The sequence below is a fragment of the Salvelinus fontinalis genome, chromosome 3 (assembly GCF_029448725.1).
Source record: "Salvelinus fontinalis isolate EN_2023a chromosome 3, ASM2944872v1, whole genome shotgun sequence".
Classification (NCBI taxonomy): Eukaryota; Metazoa; Chordata; class Actinopteri; order Salmoniformes; family Salmonidae; genus Salvelinus; species Salvelinus fontinalis.
In genome coordinates, this window is record NC_074667.1 from 36,928,197 (window position 1) to 36,947,600 (window position 19,404).

Sequence of the window (19,404 nt, forward strand, 5' to 3'; positions counted from 1 at the left end):
GAGGCCAACATAATGGACCAGAGGGTGTGGTGGCTGTAGCAGGAACAGTGACATCTAGTAGGTGAAACTTGGTATTTTCACACTCATTTATGGTATAGCGACTTCAATGGCTAATTTATCTGAAGAGGGGAATAAACCCATCATCAGGTTCACATGGAATACATTACAAAGGTTGAAGAAGCAATATACAACAAGATAATGTTTCAGGAATGCTAACCTGATCAGTTTCTAACTACATAAACAATTTCAGAACCATCTGAGATGGTGGGTGACATGGCTGGCTGAAATGACATGAAATGACACCTGTGTGTGTGTGTGTGTGTGTGTGTGTGTGTGTGTGTGTGTGTGTGTGTGTGTGTGTGTGTGTGTGTGTGTGTGTGTGTGTGTGTGTGAAGCTCAGGATAAGAGGGTGAACTCTACATTTACCACAAGCTCGTAAATTCAGCTCCTTTGTAAACTTCAACTGCTGCAGTCAGCTTACAGGACAGAGATGGGCCTATACAGCAGCGATACACAGATGGGGAAGCCAGCGTTAAAAGGTGTGAGGAGAGGGGAAACGAGGATAGGAAAGTGTAGAGCCTTGCAGTCCGATGATTTATTAAAAGCACTGAGGAAAGAGGGAATTGAGGGAGCAGATTTAGTGTTGCACTTCATCCATTTTTTAAAGCGTTGATTTATGAGAGTGGGAAACCAGAGGGAATTGTTTTAACGTCGCACACCTGGACTCTCCACACTCCAGCTCTTAGGTCCTTCGCTCGGTGTCATTCAGAATCTCTCACAATACCATGCTAGCCAGTCCGTGACTCATGTCTGTGGTGATGAAATAGAGAGATGGAGGTGAAGTGCAAAGTGTCCCACCTTGTGTTGAACCTCCCAGAGACACTGGCCAGGCATGTGATGTACTTATTAGGTCATAACCGCTTCAGAAGAATGCCTATTAAATCATTCCAGTCCCTCTGTTTCTACTGGGATAACAAGCAGGTGACTATTAGTCTTTTTGGAACAATTAGTTGTGGTTGACCGTGGGTGTGTTGTGCGTAACCCAAAAGTGTCCTTGGCAGACTTTAAGGGTGTGTGTGACTGTGCGAGTGTGTTTCTCCACCACCAGAGTACAGTGTGTTCCTCCATCTTGGCCAGCTCTCCTCTCCCCAGTCTCCTCTCGTCTGAACTGGGCTGAGCTAAGCTGAGCTGGGCTGAACTCAGCCAGTTACTCATTAGAAGGCTGTGGAGCACAAAAATGCTGTGAACACTCCCAACTATTGATGAAAAAGAGCAATGGAAGGAAATATTCTGCGAGCTGTTAGCCATTTATGTTGTGACCTTTTGAAGAGCTGTTAGTTGGATGAAAGCCTTAGATCACAGAGGGTTCTAGATCATTACCAGTGGCCTGTCATGTCCTCTGTGAGTATTCTCAGCCCTCCTCTGCTGTGGCATCCAGCTCCACTCTGCCTGCCAGCTCTGTGCTACTGCCAGAGACCTGAGTCATGTCCTTTTAACACTCAACTGGGATTGACGTGGTATTTGTCTCTTCTCCCTCCCTGTCTTTCTTTCCTTGCCGTTTTTTCTTTCTGCCCCCCCCCCCCCTCTCTCTCCACTCATCCTCCTTCTTTCTCCCTCCTCTCTCTCCCCTTACCTCCCCTCTGCCTCTTTCCCCCTCTCTCCCCCTCGTCAGATGTGGGTTCGGTAGAGGGCCTAGCATACCACCGTGGCTGGGACACTTTGTACTGGACCAGCTATACCACCTCCACAATCACCCGCCACACGGTCAACCAGAGCCGCTGGGGTGCCTGGGACCGCGACACCGTGGTCACCATGTCTGGAGATGACCACCCCCGGGCCTTCGTACTGGACGAGTGTCAGGAGTGAGTGTCTCTTGGACCGTAATGGTCGTAAATCGCACTGTTCCAAGTTTCTGACCCAGATCATAGGGTTTTAATTGATATGATTTTATTAGTCTTTAGTGTCAGGAGTGAGTATCTGATACGAGTCTGTTGCAGTTCATCTGACACTAGCTAACATTCCCATATCCTGACCCTTATCATAATGTGTTTTAATTGGATGAATACAGATTGAAGTACAGTATAGATAGCTTAGCCTCAATGTAAGTAGATTTTCATAGATTTTCTCCTTGGATAGCGTTTAGCCCATGTACCTGCCTCTCCTACAGCACTTCTTTTGGAATCTTAATATATTCTGGTCATTTAGCAGATCGATTTATCCAGAGACATAAAGCTAACTAATATATTCAGTATGCTGTATATGGCTCATGCGGGAACCTGCAGATATGGTATTGGAATGGAAGCACCATGAACAAACCAGTTGTGCCGTTTGAATCAGAAGCCTATCCACTGTTGTGAACGTTTACACACATCTGCCTTCTATACTGTAAGTTCCCTCGTGTTGTCACCCACCAGCCTGATGTTCTGGACCAACTGGAATGAACAGTCCCCCAGTATCATGCGTGCCACCCTGTCTGGTAACAATGTACTGGTGATCATCGGCAGTGACATCCGCACCCCCAACGGCCTGGCCATAGACCACCGCGCTGAGAAACTCTATTTCTCCGACGCCACCCTGGACAAGATCGAACGTTGCGAGTACGATGGCAGCCGCCGCTACGTGAGTAACACTGGCACACACACACACTCGCAGATTATGTAAACGCAATAACCCACCCACACTCATGAAACACACTTGATGGTTCATCTTTTGTGTGTATCTCTGCTGCCCCCTATAGGTGGTGTTGAAGAATGAGCCAGTCCATCCGTTTGGCCTGGCGGTGTATGGAGACTACATCTTCTGGACCGACTGGGTCCGCAGGGCCGTCCTCAGGGCCGACAAGTACGTGGGCGGAGACATGAAACTCCTCAGAGCCGACATCCCCCAGCAGCCAATGGGCATCGTCGCGGTGGCCAACGACACTAATAGCTGTGAGTTCTAAGCAAAAGAGGGTGGGGTTTGGGTGGATGTTTTTTTTTTTAGGGCAGATAAAGGGGTGAGGGGTTGGTGTGGCCAAGCAGAGTGGTACACGTACCAGAGGAGGCTGGTGAAAGGAGCTATAGGAGGACAGGCTCATTGTATTGGCTGGAACGGAGTCAAACATGGTTTCCTTCTATTTGATATTGTCCTCCTATAGAACCTCCCACCAGGCTCCTCTGACACGCGCACACACACTGCTGCGCCACCAAAGTTAATGAGGTGCCAGAAGTAATCAGAGAGTGTGACACAGCTGAGAGGAGCTCCATACACCTGGAGAATGAGACCACCTGAGGCTCCACTGCCCCAATCTATCACCCTGTAGACACACACACACACACACACTCCCCATCTTCTGCTCCAACAGTCCCATGAAACACATATTTCCTCATCCCTCTACCTCGTCCAGTTCAATTCACACTTGTTCATCTCACTGAGTTTCCAATCTCGCTCTATCACTTCAAATCAATGGCTCTGTCCTTCTCACCCCCCCCCCCCCCCACGCCCTCAACACCCACTATTGACTTCCCAGTTGCTTACCTCCTCCCCACTCTCAACATTCACAGTGAACCTGTGGTAATTGCTGCAAATCCCATTTACACTGTGTCAGTTTATATTAGACACAAGTAGATGGAGAGTTGTGGTCTCTGACCATTCACTGTGCGTGCGTGCTCTAAACCTCTCTCTGTGTAGGCGAGTTCTCTCTGTGTCGGGTGAACAACGGAGGTTGTCAGGACCTGTGTCTTCTGACCTCAGAGGGCAGGGTCAACTGTACTTGCCGTGGCGATGGCGAAAGGAAACTGCTGGAGGACAACACCTGCATCGGTGAGAAAGAGGGGGGAAAGTGGGAATAGGGAAGGTATGGAGAAATGAGAGAACTAGGACATGGGGAGGGAGAGTAGATGAGGGCATTTTATCATGTCATTAAGGATGTAAGAACAGCCAATGGGGCTGAACTTTGAAATGTTCAGCACTAAAACCATGTTTTTTTTTATTATGAAGTTAAGTGTCTCTTTCCTCCTCTCTCTCTCTCCCCCTCTCTGTCCCTCTCAGCCCTAAACACCACGTGCGGCAGTGTAGATGAGTTTGAGTGTGGGAATGGAGACTGTGTGAACTACACTCTGACCTGTGACGGCATGGCCCACTGCAAGGACAAGTCAGACGAGAAACAGTCCTACTGCGGTGAGTGAGACCGACGGGCGCATTCTTTTACACGACCTATAGAAGCTATAATGGGATTAATGTTTCTAACGTTATTTTCTCCTGCCCTTTGTACGTCTTCAGCCAACCGGGTGTGTAAGAAGGGCTACAGGCGGTGTGTGAACGGCAGGTGTGTGGGACACAGCTCCTGGTGTAACGGACAGGACGATTGTGGGGACGACTCAGACGAACTCTTCTGCAACAGTAAGCAGGCTAGCTAGCTCATGCAGTATATACTGGCTGGTAGTTTGGGTGGATGTTCTATGGTTGTCACCAGTGTAATGTGTGGATCTGTGTGTGTTCCAGCCACCTTGTGTACGGCAGAGCAGTTCCAGTGCAGAGACGGTGGCTGCACCACCAACTCCAGCAAGTGTAACCAGATTGTAGACTGCGAGGACGCCAGCGACGAGATGAACTGCTGTGAGTCACCTTGGCGCCAGGCTAGTTAAATCGATTTGTTAGGTCAAGTTTGAACTCGAACGAACCCAGGCTTCACGATTGACTAGACTTAACTCAAGAAAGAACACAGACTAATCTTTAGACTAGACTCAGCTAAACCTAACATCAGACGTAACACTAATCCAGACTTCATTTTGGACCAGACTAAAACTCAGTCAGCGTTGCTCTGTCATAATGTATAATGTCACTTTACAGCTGGATGATATCTTTAAGGCCAGGGCCCTCCAAGGCTCACAAAGTCATTTTAGACCCAAGCCACCCCCTGTACCCGGAATTTGTGTCAGGTGTGATATCCCTCCTAAATAGCTTGGGCTAATGTTCCTATCCACCCAGTAAGGCCAGCAGGCTAATGTTCCTATCCACCCAGTAAGTCCAGCAGGCTAATGTTCCTATCCACCCAGTAAGGCCAGCAGGCTAATGTTCCTATCCACCCAGTAAGACCAGCAGGCTAATGTTCCTATCCACCCAGTAATGCCAGCAGGCTAATGTTCCTCTCCACCCAGTAAGGCCAGCAGGCTAATGTTCCTATCCACCCAGTAAGACCAGCAGGCTAATGTTCCTATCCACCCAGTAAGGCCAGCAGGCTAATGTTCCTATCCACCCAGTAAGACCAGCAGGCTAATGTTCCTATCCACTCAGTAAGGCCAGCAGGCTAATGTTCCTATCCACCCAGTAAGACCAGCAGTCTAATGTTCCTATCCACCCAGTAAGACCAGCAGGCTAATGTTCCTATCCACCCAGTAAGACCAGCAGGCTAATGTTCCTATCCACTCAGTAAGGCCAGCAGGCTAATGTTCCTCTCTACCCAGTAAGGCCAGTAGGCTAATGTTCCTATCCACCCAGTAAGGCCAGCAGGCTAATGTTCCTCTCTACCCAGTAAGGCCAGCAGGCTAATGTTCCTATCCACCCAGTAAGACCAGCAGGCTAATGTTCCTATCCACCCAGTAAGGCCAGCAGGCTAATGTTCCTATCCACCCAGTAATGCCAGCAGGCTAATGTTCCTATCCACCCAGTAAGACCAGCAGGCTAATGTTCCTATCCACCCAGTAAGACCAGCAGGCTAATGTTCCTCTCCACCCAGTAAGGCCAGCAGGCTAATGTTCCTATCCACCCAGTAAGACCAGCAGGCTAATGTTCCTATCCACCCAGTAAGGCCAGCAGGCTAATGTTCCTATCCACCCAGTAAGACCAGCAGGCTAATGTTCCTCTCTACCCAGTAAGGCCAGCGGGCTAATGTTCCTATCCACCCAGTAAGGCCAGCAGGATAATGTTCCCATCCACCCAGTAAGACCAGCAGGCTAATGTTCCTATCCACCCAGTAAGACCAGCAGGCTAATGTTCCTATCCACCCAGTAAGGCCAGCAGGCTAATGTTCCTATCCACCCAGTAAGGCCAGCGGTCTAATGTTCCTATCCACCCAGTAAGACCAGCAGGCTAATGTTCCTATCCACCCAGTAAGACCAGCGGGCTAATGATCCTATCGACCCAGTAAGGCCAGCAGGCTAATGTTCCTATCCACCCAGTAAGGCCAGCGGGCTAATGTTCCTATCCACCCAGTAAGACCAGCGGGCTAATGTTCCTATCCACCCAGTAAGACCAGCAGGCTAATGTTCCTATCCACCCAGTAAGACCAGCAGGCTAATGTTCCTATCCACCCAGTAAGACCAGCAGGCTAATGTTCCTATCCACCCAGGAAGGCCAGCAGGCTAATGTTCCTATCCACCCAGTAAGACAGTAAGACCAGCGGGCTAATGTTCCTATCCACCCAGTAAGACCAGCAGGCTAATGTTCCTATCCACCCAGTAAGGCCAGCAGGCTAATGTTCCTATCCACCCAGTAAGGCCAGCAGGATAATGTTCCTATCCACCCAGTTTAGGCCAGCGGGCTAATGTTCCTATCCACCCAGTAAGACCAGCAGGCTAATGTTCCTATCCACTCAGTAAGGCCAGCAGGCTAATGTTCCTATCCACCCAGTAAGGCCAGCAGGATAATGTTCCTATCCACCCAGTAAGGCCAGCAGGATAATGTTCCTATCCACCCAGTAAGGCCAGCAGGATAATGTTCCTATCCACCCAGTAAGGCCAGCAGGATAATGTTCCTATCCACCCAGTAAGTCCAGCAGGCTAATGTTCCTATCCACCCAGTAAGGCCAGCAGGCTAATGTTCCTATCCACCCAGTAAGGCCAGCGGGCTAATGTTCCTATCCACCCAGTAAGACCAGCAGGCTAATGTTCCTATCCACTCAGTAAGGCCAGCAGGCTAATGTTCCTATCCACCCAGTAAGGCCAGCAGGCTAATGTTCCTATCCACCCAGTAAGGCCAGCAGGATAATGTTCCTATCCACCCAGTAAGGCCAGCAGGATAATGTTCCTATCCACCCAGTAAGGCCAGCAGGCTAATGTTCCTATCCACTCAGTAAGGCCAGCAGGCTAATGTTCCTATCCACTCAGTAAGGCCAGCAGGCTGGTCTCTTTTTATTGGTATCTAACTGTTATGAAAGTTGTATTGTCAGTTTTTTTGTAGTTAAACACCACTTTAAATGTGTACATGACACTGCAACACAAGTTCCCCACGGGGACAATAAAGTCAGTAAAGTAAATTTAGATATGATGCTGAAGCTAAGGAACTAAATGAGTTTAGACTGACTTTATAATATATATATGTAACGGATGTGAAATGGCTAGCTAGTTAGCGGGTACGCGCTACTAGCATTTCAATCAGTTACGTCACTTGCTCTGAAACCTAGAAGTAGTGTTGCCCCTTGCTCTGCAAGGGCCGTGGCTTTTGTGGAGCGATGGGCAACGACGCTTCGTGGGTGTCAGTTGTTGATGTGTGCAGAGGGTCCCTGGTTTGCGCCCGAGGTCGGGGCGAGGGGACGTACTAAAGTTATACTGTTACATTGATGCTGTTGACCCGGATCACTGGTTGCTGCGGAAAAGGAGGAGGTCGAAAGGGGGGTGAGTGTAACGGATGTGAAATGGCTAGCTAGTTAGCGGGTACGCGATACTAGCATTTCAATCAGTTACGTCACTTGCTCTGAAACCTAGAAGTAGTGTTGCCCCTTGCTCTGCAAGGGCCGCGGCTTTTGTGGAGCGATGGGTAACGATGCTTTGTGGGTGACTGTTGTTGATGTGTGCAGAGGGTCCCTGGTTCGCGCCCGTGTCGGGGCGAGGGGACGGTCTAAAGTTATACTGTTACATATACTCACTGTGTAACCCCTGTCCTTGTCCACCAGCTACTGACTGTTCCAGCTACTTCCGGCTGGGGGTTAAGGGTGTGACCTTCCAGAAATGTGAGTTCACCAGCCTCTGCTACGCATCCTCCTGGGTGTGTGATGGAGCCAATGACTGTGGAGACTACTCCGACGAGAGGAACTGCCCAGGTGAACACACATGCCCAAACACACACACACACACACACACACACACACACACACACACACACACACACACACACACACACACACACACAATAAGCTGCAACATCTGAAATGTTTTCAGACTCTTGTCCTTGTGGACTCTGATTCAGCGTATCTCTTTAAGGCAACCAGCTGCAAGGGGAGCCCCAGAGTTCACATTAAAACACCAACATTTCATTAACACACAGCACAAGTCTATTAAACACTCCCAAATTCAAGATGAGTACGACAAGTAAAGAGGGACGTAAGATATCACAAAACTGCAAGATTAGAAATGTAATTAAAAGTAGAATTGCTTGTTTGTCAGTAAATAAGTATTTTCATAAAACAAACGTGCTAATCTATTATACCAACATGCTACTCTTGTTCCATACATTTCCCTATTTAGTGCCACCCTACTATAAATGTTATAGAAGGTGTGGTGAGTACAGGTGCATCAAAGCTGAGACCAAGCTGGGACCAGCTTCTATCTCAAGGCCATCAGACTGTTAAATAACCATCACTATCCGGCCTCCACCCAGTACCCTGCCCTGAACTTAGTCACTGTCACTAGCCGGCTACCACCCTGTTACTCAACCTTAGAGGCTGCTGTGCTATGTACACAGACATGAAATCACTGATCACTTTAATAATGTTTACATACTGTTTTATTCATTTCATATGTATATACTGTATTCTAGTCAAGGCCCTTCTATTCAACTATTGCTGTATATACAGTTGAAGTCAGAAGTTTACATACACTTCGGTTGGAGTCATTAAAACTCGTTTTTCAACCACTCCACAAATTTCTTGTTAACAAACTATAGTTTTGGCAAGTTGGTTAGGACATCTACTTTGTACATGACACAAGTCATTTTTCCAACAATTGTTTACAGACAGATTATTTCACTTATAATTTACTGTATCACAATTCCAGTGGGTCAGACGTTTACATACACTCAATTAGTATTTGGCAGCATTGCCTTTAAATTGTTTAACTGGGGCAAACATTTCGGGTAGCCTTCCACAAGCTTCCCACAATAAGTTGGGTGAATTCTGGCCCATTCCTCCTGACAGAGCTGGTGTAATGGAGTCAGGTTTGTAGGCCTCCTTGCACGCACACGCTTTGTCAGTTCTGCCCACAAATGTTCTATAGGAAAATCTTTGTCCCCATGTGCAAGGATCTTTGTCCCCATGTGCAGTTGCAAACCGTAGTCGGGCTTTTTTATGGCAGTTTTGGAACAGTGGCTTCTTCCTTGCTGAGCGGCCTTTCAGGTTATGTCGATATAGGACTTGTTTTACTCTGGATATAGATACTTTTGTACCTGTTTCCTCCAGAATCTTCACAAGGTGAAATACAGTGTAGACACTGTTAATGTTGTAAATGACTATTGTAGCTGGAAACAGCAGATTTTGAATGGAATATATACATAGGCGTACAGAGGCCCATTATCAGCCACCCTCACTCATGTGTTTCAATGGCACGTTGTGTTAGCTAATCCAAGTTTGTCATTTTAAAAGGCTAATTGATCATCAGAAACCCTTTTGCAATTATGTTAGCACAGCTGAAAACTGTTGTGCTCATTAAAGAAGCAATAAAACTGGGCTTATTTAGACTAGTTGAATATAAAGAGCATCAGCATTTGTAGGTTCGATTACAGGCTCAAAATGGCCAGAAGCAAAGAATTTTCTTCTGAAACTCGTCAGTCTATTCTTATTGTGAGAAATGAAGGCTATTCCATGTGAGAAATTGCCAAGAAACTGAAGATCTCGTACAACGCTGTGTACTACTCCCTTCACAGAACAGCGCAAACTGGCTCTAGCCAGAATAGAAAGAGGAGTGGGAGGCCCCGGACTATATATATACACTCGAGATTCCAACATTGCTCATCCTAATATTTATATATATATATATATATTCCTTTTTTACTTTTAGATTTGTGTGTTATGTTGTGAATTGTTAGATATTACTGCACTGTTGGAGTTATAACACAAGCATTTCGCTACACATCTGCTACATATGTGTATGCGACCAATAACATTTATTTTGATTAACCACTATCTGTCCATCTGTTTGTCGAGCAGACCGGAGGAAGACCAAGTGTCCTGCTTCATTCTTTGCGTGTCCTAGTGGTCGCTGTATCCCTATGAGCTGGACCTGCGACAAGGAGAACGACTGTGAGAACGGAGCTGACGAGACACACTGTGGTCAGTTCAGATGGCTTTTTACTGGACTGCTGATCACTGTAGTCTTTCACCACACATTTCTGACAGATGTTCTTTCTCTTCATTGCACCACCCTCTTTGGTCTCTCTCTCCTTTAGATAAGTTCTGCTCGGCCAGCCAGTTTGAATGCGGCAACCACCGCTGTATCCCCGACCGTTGGGTGTGTGACGGCGCTGACGACTGTGGTGATGGGACTGACGAGGGCAGCAAGTGCAGTGAGTGTGATTCACGCCACACACAATCGCTCACAGGGAGGTCACTCAATTAGAAATACTAGACTAATTCAAAAGGAATGCACCCAAGAGTAATTCCCTTGCCCCATATCTGTCTCCCCTCCTCCCCACACCTCTCCTGACAGAGAATAAGACGTGTAGTCCACATGCCTTCCAGTGTCCTGGCTCTCATGTGTGTGTCCCCCAGCACTGGAAGTGTGACGGGGACAAGGACTGTCCTGACGGGGTGGATGAGAGTGTCAAGGCTGGATGTGGTGAGTAGTGGATCAGTCCGAGGAGGACGGAGGACTATTGACTGGATTCATCTTTACCTATGGAAGTATGGGAGATGTTACTTACCCCATACAATGTTAAGCAATTTGAGTTTAACAGAAGGTCTTTATGCAATCATTATCAAATAATTACTTGCTGGTATACAGATTGTTTTGATAATTCAGTAGCTTATTGACTAACTAATGTCTGTCTGTCTGTGTCTCAGTGTTCAACAACACCTGTGATGAGAATGAGTTCATGTGTCAGAACAGACAGTGCATCCCCAAGCACTTTGTGTGTGATCATGACAAAGACTGCAGTGACGGCTCTGACGAGTCCCTGGAGTGTGGTGAGTGGATGACTCCTGTTGTACCCCCTCTTACACTCACACACTATCATAGTATCATTGTGTTAATCCTTAAACATTTGGAATGAATATTCTGTTTTCATGATGCACTACATGACCAAAAGTATGTGGACACCTGCTCGTCGAACATCTCATTCCAAAATCATGGGCATTAATATGGAGTTGGACACCCCTTTGCTGCTATAACAGCCTACACTCTTCTGGGATGGCTTTCCACTAGATGTTGGAACATTGCTGCGGTGACTTGCTTCCATTCAGCCACGAGCATTAGTGAGGTCGGACACTGACGTTTGGCGATTAGGTCTGGCTCGCAGTCGACGTACCAATTCATCCCAAAGGTGTTTGATGGGGTTGAGGTCAGGGCTCTGTGCAGGCCAGTCAAGTTCTTCCACACCGATCCCGACAAACCATTTCTGTATGGACCTCGCTTTGTGTACAGGGGGGCATTGTCGTGCTGAAACAGGAAAGAGCCTTCCCCCAAACTGTTGCCGCAAAGTTGGAAGCATAGAATCGTCTAGAATGTCATTGTATGCTGTAGCGTTAAGTTTTCCCTTCACTGGAACTAAGGGTCTAGCCCGAACAATAAAAAAACAGTCCCAGACAATTATTCCTCCTCCACCATACTTTACAGTTGGCACTATAGACTGGGACAGGTATAGGTCTCCTGGCATCCGCCAAACTCAGATTTGCCAGATGGTGAAGCGTGATTCATCACTCCAGAGAACACGTTTTCACTGCTCCAGAGTTCAATGGAACTTGGTAGTGAGTGTTGCAACCGAGGACAGACGATTTTTACTCGCTACGTGCTTCAGCACTCGGCGGTCCCATTCTGTGAACTTGTGTGGCCTACCACTTCGCAGCTGAGCCGTTGTTGCTCCTAGACGTTTCCACTTCACAATAACAGCACTTACTGTTGACTGGGGGCAGATCTAGCAGGACAGAAATTTGACAAACTGACCTATTTGAAAAGGTGTCATCCTATGACGGTGCCACGTTGAAAGTCACTGAGCTCTTCAGGACGGCCATTCTGCTGCCATTGTTTGTCTATGGAGATTGCAAGGCTGTCTGCTCAGTTTCATACCTGTCAGCAACAGGTGTGGCTGAAATAGCCGAATACACTAATTTGAAGGGATGTCCGCATACTTTTGTATATATGTATGTGATGTGCCTACCAGTGACATAACTGTATAGAAAAATGCAATTAATCAACCAACCAATCACCCGTCTCTCCTTTCAGAGTACCCTACGTGTGGATCCAATGAGTTCCGCTGTGCCAACGGCCGCTGCCTCATCCAGAGCTCCTGGGAGTGTGACGGAGAGTTCGACTGTCACGACCGCTCTGATGAAGCCCCCAAGAACCCCCACTGCAACGGCCCAGGTTAGACACACACATTCACAGATGGTGCTAACTGTCTATTTTCTCTGGGCCCTAAGAGATCTTCATCTCAGCCCACTATTTGCAAGGAATTTTAAGGGATTTACTCCTCAATGTGTGAGCCAAGCCCCCTCTTCCTTAGATGTTAACTCTCTATTCTCCTCTTTCTGACCCATCCTTCAATCTGTCCTCCACCTCTTCCCAAAACAGAGAAGAAATGTAACGACACGGTGTACGCTTGCGGCAACGGGAACTGTGTCAATGAGACGCTGCTGTGTGACCGGAATGATGACTGCGGTGACGGCACTGACGAGCTCAACTGCTTCATCAATGAGTGTCTGAACAGCAAGCTCAGCGGCTGCTCTCAGCTCTGTGAGGACCTCAAGATAGGCTTCAAGGTAAGGACGCACCTACACCTGGAGAGCCTCTGCTAAATAAATAGTTAACGGTGATGACTGTTTCTGTAGTCATTGCCATTTTATATTGTCAACTACGTAACAACTATTTGTCGGAAAGGTTAACCATTGTGAAGTAGTACACACAGCCTTACCTCTCCTCTCCTGTGTGGTCGTGCAGTGCAGATGCCACCCTGGCTTCCGCCTGAAGGATGATGGGAAGACGTGCGTGGACATAGACGAGTGTACGACCAGCTACCCCTGCACGCAGCGCTGCATCAACACCCACGGATCCTTCCACTGTCTCTGTGTGGAGGGCTTCCAGCTCAGCCCCAGTGACCCCACTATCTGCAAGTCCACCTCTGGTAAGAGCTGGTGGAGGGGGGTATGAGGTGGTAAGAGCTGGTGGAGGGGGGTATGAGGTGGGTAAGAGCTGGTGGAGGGGGGTATGAGGTGGTAAGAGCTGGTGGAGGGGGGTATGAGGTGGGTAAGAGCTGGTGGAGGGGGGTGTGAGGTGGGTAAGAGCTGGTGGAGGGGGGTGTGAGGTGGGTAAGAGCTGGTGGAGGGGGGTGTGAGGTGGGTAAGAGCTGGTGGAGGGGGGTGTGAGGTGGGTAAGAGCTGGTGGAGGGGGGTGTGAGGTGGGTAAGAGCTGGTGGAGGGGGGTGTGAGGTGGGTAAGAGCTGGTGGAGGGGGGTGTGAGGTGGGTAAGAGCTGGTGGAGGGGGGTGTGAGGTGGGTAAGAGCTGGTGGAGGGGGGTGTGAGGTGGGTAAGAGCTGGTGGAGGGGGGTGTGAGGTGGGTAAGAGCTGGTGGAGGGGGGTGTGAGGTGGGTAAGAGCTGGTGGAGGGGGGTGTGAGGTGGGTAAGAGCTGGTGGAGGGGGGTGTGAGGTGGGTAAGAGCTGGTGGAGGGGGGTGTGAGGTGGGTAAGAGCTGGTGGAGGGGGGTGTGAGGTGGGTAAGAGCTGGTGGAGGGGGGTGTGAGGTGGGTAAGAGCTGGTAGAGGGGGGTGTGAGGTGGTAACAGCTGGTGGAGGGGGTTATGAGGTGGTAAGAGCTGGTGGAGAGGGGTATGAGAGTGGTAAGAGCTTTACCTACTCTAATACAACAGTCAATGTGTAAGGACAGCCTGAAGTTGAACTTCATGACCTTTTCTTCCAAAAAAATCCTTCTTTTGTTCAGAGGAGGAGCCCTTCCTGATCTTTGCCAACCGTTACTACCTAAGGAAACTAAACCTTGATGGTTCCAACTACACCCTGCTCAAACAGGTGAGACTGGAGCCTCAACACCTCAAAGACCTACAACAGGTGGAAATACACATTGCTCCTTATGACCATCATGCTATGTTTGATCACTTCTCTCCCATTGTGTGTGTATTAGGGCCTGAACAACGCGGTGGCGCTGGACTTTGACTACAGACAGCAGATGATCTACTGGACAGACGTGACCACTCAGGGCAGCATGATCCGACGCATGCACATCAACGGCAGCGATGTACAAGTCAGTGTAGCTCCATTACCTCTTTACCTCTTAGAAATATACAATTTGATTGGTAGCCTACATTTAGTTGCATAATGTGGGGAACTGAACTGTAATTTCTGATTGGCTCTTTGGCAGGTCCTTCACCGCACATCTCTTAGCAACCCTGATGGTCTGGCTGTTGATTGGGTGGGAGGGAACCTGTACTGGTGTGACAAGGGGCGGGACACCATCGAGGTGTCTAAGCTGAACGGGGCCTACCGGACAGTCCTGGTCAACACCGGTCTGAGGGAACCACGCGCTGTGGCAGTCGACGTACGAAACGGGTACGAACGTAGCTCTAAATAACAAGCAGGAATTGCATTCATGTTCTCTTATTTTCTCTTTGATGAATGCTCCTCAAATATTGAATATAGCATTGATTATTTTACTTCAAGAGAGACTCATTGATCCTCACTTTGCTGAGAATGTAGTGTGACGTTATGACCACTCACCTGGGTGTTCTGAGTGGTTCTGAAGCCTCACACTGAGCTGTGTCCCTGCCAGGTACCTGTACTGGTCAGACTGGGGTGACAACCCCCACATAGGGAGGATAGGGATGGACGGCTCCAACAGGACTGTGATTGTAGAGGACAGGATCACCTGGCCCAACGGCCTCACTCTGGACTTCATCAACGACCGTATCTACTGGGCCGACGCCAGAGAGGACTACATCGAGTTCGCCAGCCTGGACGGAACCAACCGACACACTGGTAACACACTCTGTCACACACGTGTGCACATTTGGATATTGACATTACAACACACACGCGTGAAACGGAAGTCGTGTACACTATACACACCACATGCTCATGAGTAAATAAATCACTGCTCGTATCTGACGCGTCTGTTTCTCTGTGTGTGTGCCCCCCCCCCCACCCCGCAGTGTTAAGCCAGGACATCCCCCACATCTTTGCCATGACTCTGTTTGAGGAATACATCTACTGGACCGACTGGGAGACCAAGTCCATCAACAGGTGTCACAAGACCCAGGGCACCAACAAGACCATGCTGATCAGCACGCTGCACCGGCCCATGGACGTCCACATCTATCACCCTTACCGCCAGCCAGAGGGTATGAGTAAGTCTCCTGTTACCGCCACCTGAACACCCCGTCATGTATCGACGTGTGCCTGCACTCCTCTCACCTGGGCCTATTGTGTGTGTTTGGTTGACCCACAGTGGCCAACCACCCGTGTCAGACCAATAACGGAGGATGCAGTAACCTGTGCCTGCTGTCGCCTGGAGGGGGGTACAAGTGTGCCTGTCCCACTAACTTTTACCTGGCCAGTGACGGGAGACGGTGTATGTCCAACTGTACCGCCAGCCAGGTGAGTTTAGCCAACGTCTGTGTCTTTCTCTGCCTTATTGTGCTCAGAACTAATCTTTCTCTCTCTTCCCCCATCATCTCTCTTTCTGTCTCTTTACCTCTTCCTCTCAATCCTCTATCCTTTTCCCTACCCCTCCCTCTCCCTCTCTCCCTGCAGTTTGTGTGCAAGAATGACAAGTGCATTCCGTTCTGGTGGAAGTGTGACACAGAGGATGATTGTGGGGACCGGTCAGACGAGCCTGCGGAATGCCGTGAGTGACAGACAGTCCTAGTCCATGAACACTAACTATCATAGCTGCACTGTACTAAAGTCCTGGTTGACTGATGTTGTATTTGGTATCCCCCTATAGCTGAGTTCAAGTGCAGGCCCGGCCAGTTCCAGTGTGGTACAGGTATCTGTACCAACCCAGCCTACATCTGTGACGGAGACAACGACTGCCAGGACAACTCTGACGAGGCCAACTGTGACATCCACGTGTGTCTGCCCAGTCAGTTTAAGTGTAGCCACCCCAGCCGCTGTATCCCTGGGATCTTCCGCTGTAACGGCCAGGACAACTGTGGAGAGGGAGAGGACGAGAAAGACTGCCGTGAGTAGACTGCTGTTCCTACAGTATTGGAGGGGTTAAAGAGGGGGTATAGTGTACTGCACCAACTTCTCGTCTTTTCAAACCAGTGTTTTTGTGTTATTTTCAGCCTACCATGTTTTCTACGCATGTTGACGTGTATAATTTAAATTCATTTTAAATGTATGTTTGCAAAGACTAGGAGCGAAAAGCCATGCATCATATACGGATATTGGTAAGTGACGGTCTCCTCTCTCCTTTCTGTCCCGTGTAGCGGAGGTGACATGTGCCCCTAACCAGTTCCAGTGTGCCATCACCAAGCGCTGTATCCCCCGTGTCTGGGTGTGTGACAGGGACAACGACTGTGTGGACGGATCTGACGAGCCTGCCAACTGCAGTACGGATCCACTCTACTCTCACGTCCAGCATCTTGCTCCTTGATTCCTCCCCTTCTCTTTCTACCGCCCTTTATTGTATTCTCTCTCTGATCTCTAACGTCCCCCATTCCCTCTCCCCCTCCAGCCCAGATGACGTGTGGCGTGGATGAGTTCCGCTGCAAGGACTCTGGTCGCTGCATCCCGGCCCGATGGAAGTGTGACGGAGAGGACGACTGTGGGGACGCATCAGACGAACCCAAGGAGGAGTGCGGTGAGTGATGCACGGAGGGATGGCGGTAGAGAGATTGAGATGCAGGCGAGAAGGTGGGATAGGAAGGGAGAGATTCCCAAGGTTATTTTGTGATGTGCGTTTTACATAATTGTATACTATTAAAATATCTGTTATAATTTCTACTTTGACTGTATTCTGTGTATGTCGTGTCCTCAGATGAGAGGACATGTGAGCCGTACCAGTTCCGGTGTAAGAACAACCGTTGTGTCCCGGGTCGCTGGCAATGTGACTATGACAACGACTGTGGAGACAACTCTGATGAGGACAAGTGTGGTAGGTCCCCTCTGTCCTATCCAGTCTGATGCCAGGACTAGGTCTCCTGTCTCTTCTCACTATGGGGGAGCTACAGAATATATGTGTATTCTATTTGTATATGATGCCTTCTTTCACTGTATGGGTTCAGCTACATCTGTTCCCCAAAGAGATCATTTAATAGTTTTTAAAGGTAACACTGTTGTTTGTGTATGTGTGTTGTTTGTGTATGTGTGTTGTTTGTGTATGTGTGTTGTTTGTGTTTGTGTGTTGTTTGTGTTTGTGTATATGTGTTGTTTGTGTATGTGTGTTGTTTGTGTTTGTGTATATGTGTTGTTTGTGTATTTGTATGTGTGTTGTTTGTGTTTGTGTATTTGTATGTGTGTTTGTGTATGTGTGTTGTTTGTGTATGTGTGTTCACTCAACTGCGCTGCACATTCAAGATTTTGATTTCCATTGCTTTGATTTAACTTTGTGACCATTTGCACATCTCACATCATCTCATGTTTATTCTGCATTTCACACTGGCCTATTGACGTGGTTTAGAGGTAGGTGTCTTCACGATCAGCATGAACACCCCCAACCTACCACCAATCTACCCAAGCCCCAGTGTCTCTCTACACCAACTATCCTATTGCCATTAGGGGAAAAAAATATACACAAAACATTTCAAAAGTAGCTTTGCTCCTTGACTCCATAAAAAGTGGTTCTACTCTATCCAGACTCTCAGCTCCTTTCCAATCCCACTAGTCCTTTTAGCCCCTCCCCCTCGATGTACCATGTGACCCAGTGTACTCCCACCCCCCATCTTCTGATATGTCCCTTGCTACCATTCTCTTCCTCCTGTGTCTGTACAGCCATTTTACCCTTATGACATACGTCTGTCTCCGGAACTTCTTATTCTTTTCCACACCCCTCCCTCTCCTCTCCTCCCTCTCTCCTCACCCCTCCTCTCTCTCCCTTCAGTGCCAAGGCAGTGTTCAGAGAGTGAGTTTTCCTGTACCAACGGTCGCTGCATCGCTGGGAGGTGGAAGTGTGATGGAGATCATGACTGTGCTGATGGATCAGACGAGGTACAGTGACACTCACAGTTATTAACAATACAGTCAAATTACTCACATCAAATGAATGGAAAAGGAAAAACCCCTCACTGTTCCATGCTCCCAAACATTATATTTTTGTTGAAGCTTAGTGATATGGAAAGTCAATGCCATCCCCAATCTTACTAGTGCATGTACTAACTCATTGTCACAATGAATACATCATTACTAGAGGATTGTTCATTTATGAATAGCAATGTCATTAGTGTGACGTAGTAAGTGATGTCCCTGCGTGTCCTCCTGCAGAATGGCTGTGATGTGAAGTGTGACAGTGATCAGTTCCAGTGTAAGAATGGCCACTGTATCCCCATCCGCTGGCGCTGTGACGCAGACCCTGACTGTATGGACGGCAGTGACGAGGAGAAGTGTGACAGCGGAGGTGAGTTTTTTTTATACACACACATTATTGTACTGTTCATTAAGTACAAGTTGTGGGTATGTATTTCATAGAGAAAAGTAACTCTCTCTCTGTCTCAGTGGGTAGACACTGCCCCCTGGATGAGTTCCAGTGTAACAACACTCTGTGTAAGCCCCTGGCCTGGAAGTGTGACGGAGAGGACGACTGTGGAGACAACTCTGATGAGAACCCAGAGGAGTGCAGTGAGTCCCCATGACATCAATAACACTGCCCCTGAGGACCATTCAACACCTACCTCACACCTGTCATCTCTTCTCTCCTCCTCCATCCCTCAGCTAAATTCCAGTGCCCACCCAGAAGGCAGTTCCGCTGCCACAACGACCGTGTCTGCCTGCCGATAGCCAGGCACTGTGACGGTGTTGATAACTGCGGGGACAACAGTGATGAGCTCAACTGCCGTGAGTTTTTCTAGTAGTAGAGAGTTAGGGAGTGGACTTTTACAATAAAGAGTTACGGAGTTGACTAGATGGTTATGGAGTTGAAATAATGCAGCTTCCTCCCTGTTTTCCTCCAGAGACTCCTCCTACCATGCCAGTCTGTCAGAAGGATGAGTTCCAGTGCTCCAACGGCCGCTGCATCAGCTCCAACCTGCGCTGTGACTACTTTAACAACTGTGAGGACTACGGCTCTGACGAGATCGGCTGCAACAAGAAAGGTGTGTGTTACATCTCGGCACGCAAG

General features: G+C 48.4%; 1 protein-coding gene across 7 annotated transcripts in view; it reads left to right on the plus strand.

Annotated features, from left to right (window-relative positions):
• Positions 1 to 19,404, plus strand: part of LOC129846683 (low-density lipoprotein receptor-related protein 1-like) — a 168,011-nt gene that overhangs the window by 128,767 nt on the left and 19,840 nt on the right. For 4 of the 7 annotated variants that reach the window (XM_055914578.1, XM_055914580.1, XM_055914582.1 and 1 more), the window contains exons 42-72: positions 1,673 to 1,862; positions 2,415 to 2,619; positions 2,738 to 2,930; positions 3,670 to 3,801; positions 4,030 to 4,158; positions 4,261 to 4,380; positions 4,483 to 4,596; positions 7,871 to 8,017; positions 10,118 to 10,240; positions 10,357 to 10,473; positions 10,617 to 10,745; positions 10,970 to 11,092; positions 12,348 to 12,488; positions 12,696 to 12,883; positions 13,062 to 13,245; positions 14,056 to 14,141; positions 14,254 to 14,373; positions 14,491 to 14,678; positions 14,899 to 15,104; positions 15,278 to 15,472; positions 15,574 to 15,722; positions 15,879 to 15,972; positions 16,072 to 16,308; positions 16,559 to 16,681; positions 16,807 to 16,932; positions 17,110 to 17,226; positions 18,172 to 18,278; positions 18,552 to 18,684; positions 18,783 to 18,905; positions 18,999 to 19,121; positions 19,238 to 19,378. In XM_055914578.1, coding sequence (XP_055770553.1) covers positions 1,673 to 1,862; positions 2,415 to 2,619; positions 2,738 to 2,930; positions 3,670 to 3,801; positions 4,030 to 4,158; positions 4,261 to 4,380; positions 4,483 to 4,596; positions 7,871 to 8,017; positions 10,118 to 10,240; positions 10,357 to 10,473; positions 10,617 to 10,745; positions 10,970 to 11,092; positions 12,348 to 12,488; positions 12,696 to 12,883; positions 13,062 to 13,245; positions 14,056 to 14,141; positions 14,254 to 14,373; positions 14,491 to 14,678; positions 14,899 to 15,104; positions 15,278 to 15,472; positions 15,574 to 15,722; positions 15,879 to 15,972; positions 16,072 to 16,308; positions 16,559 to 16,681; positions 16,807 to 16,932; positions 17,110 to 17,226; positions 18,172 to 18,278; positions 18,552 to 18,684; positions 18,783 to 18,905; positions 18,999 to 19,121; positions 19,238 to 19,378 — 4,503 coding nt within the window. The remainder of the gene's footprint in view (positions 1 to 1,672; positions 1,863 to 2,414; positions 2,620 to 2,737; positions 2,931 to 3,669; positions 3,802 to 4,029; positions 4,159 to 4,260; positions 4,381 to 4,482; positions 4,597 to 7,870; positions 8,018 to 10,117; positions 10,241 to 10,356; positions 10,474 to 10,616; positions 10,746 to 10,969; positions 11,093 to 12,347; positions 12,489 to 12,695; positions 12,884 to 13,061; positions 13,246 to 14,055; positions 14,142 to 14,253; positions 14,374 to 14,490; positions 14,679 to 14,898; positions 15,105 to 15,277; positions 15,473 to 15,573; positions 15,723 to 15,878; positions 15,973 to 16,071; positions 16,309 to 16,558; positions 16,682 to 16,806; positions 16,933 to 17,109; positions 17,227 to 18,171; positions 18,279 to 18,551; positions 18,685 to 18,782; positions 18,906 to 18,998; positions 19,122 to 19,237; positions 19,379 to 19,404) is intronic. The other 3 variants (XM_055914579.1, XM_055914581.1, XM_055914593.1) reach the window with 1 other exon arrangement.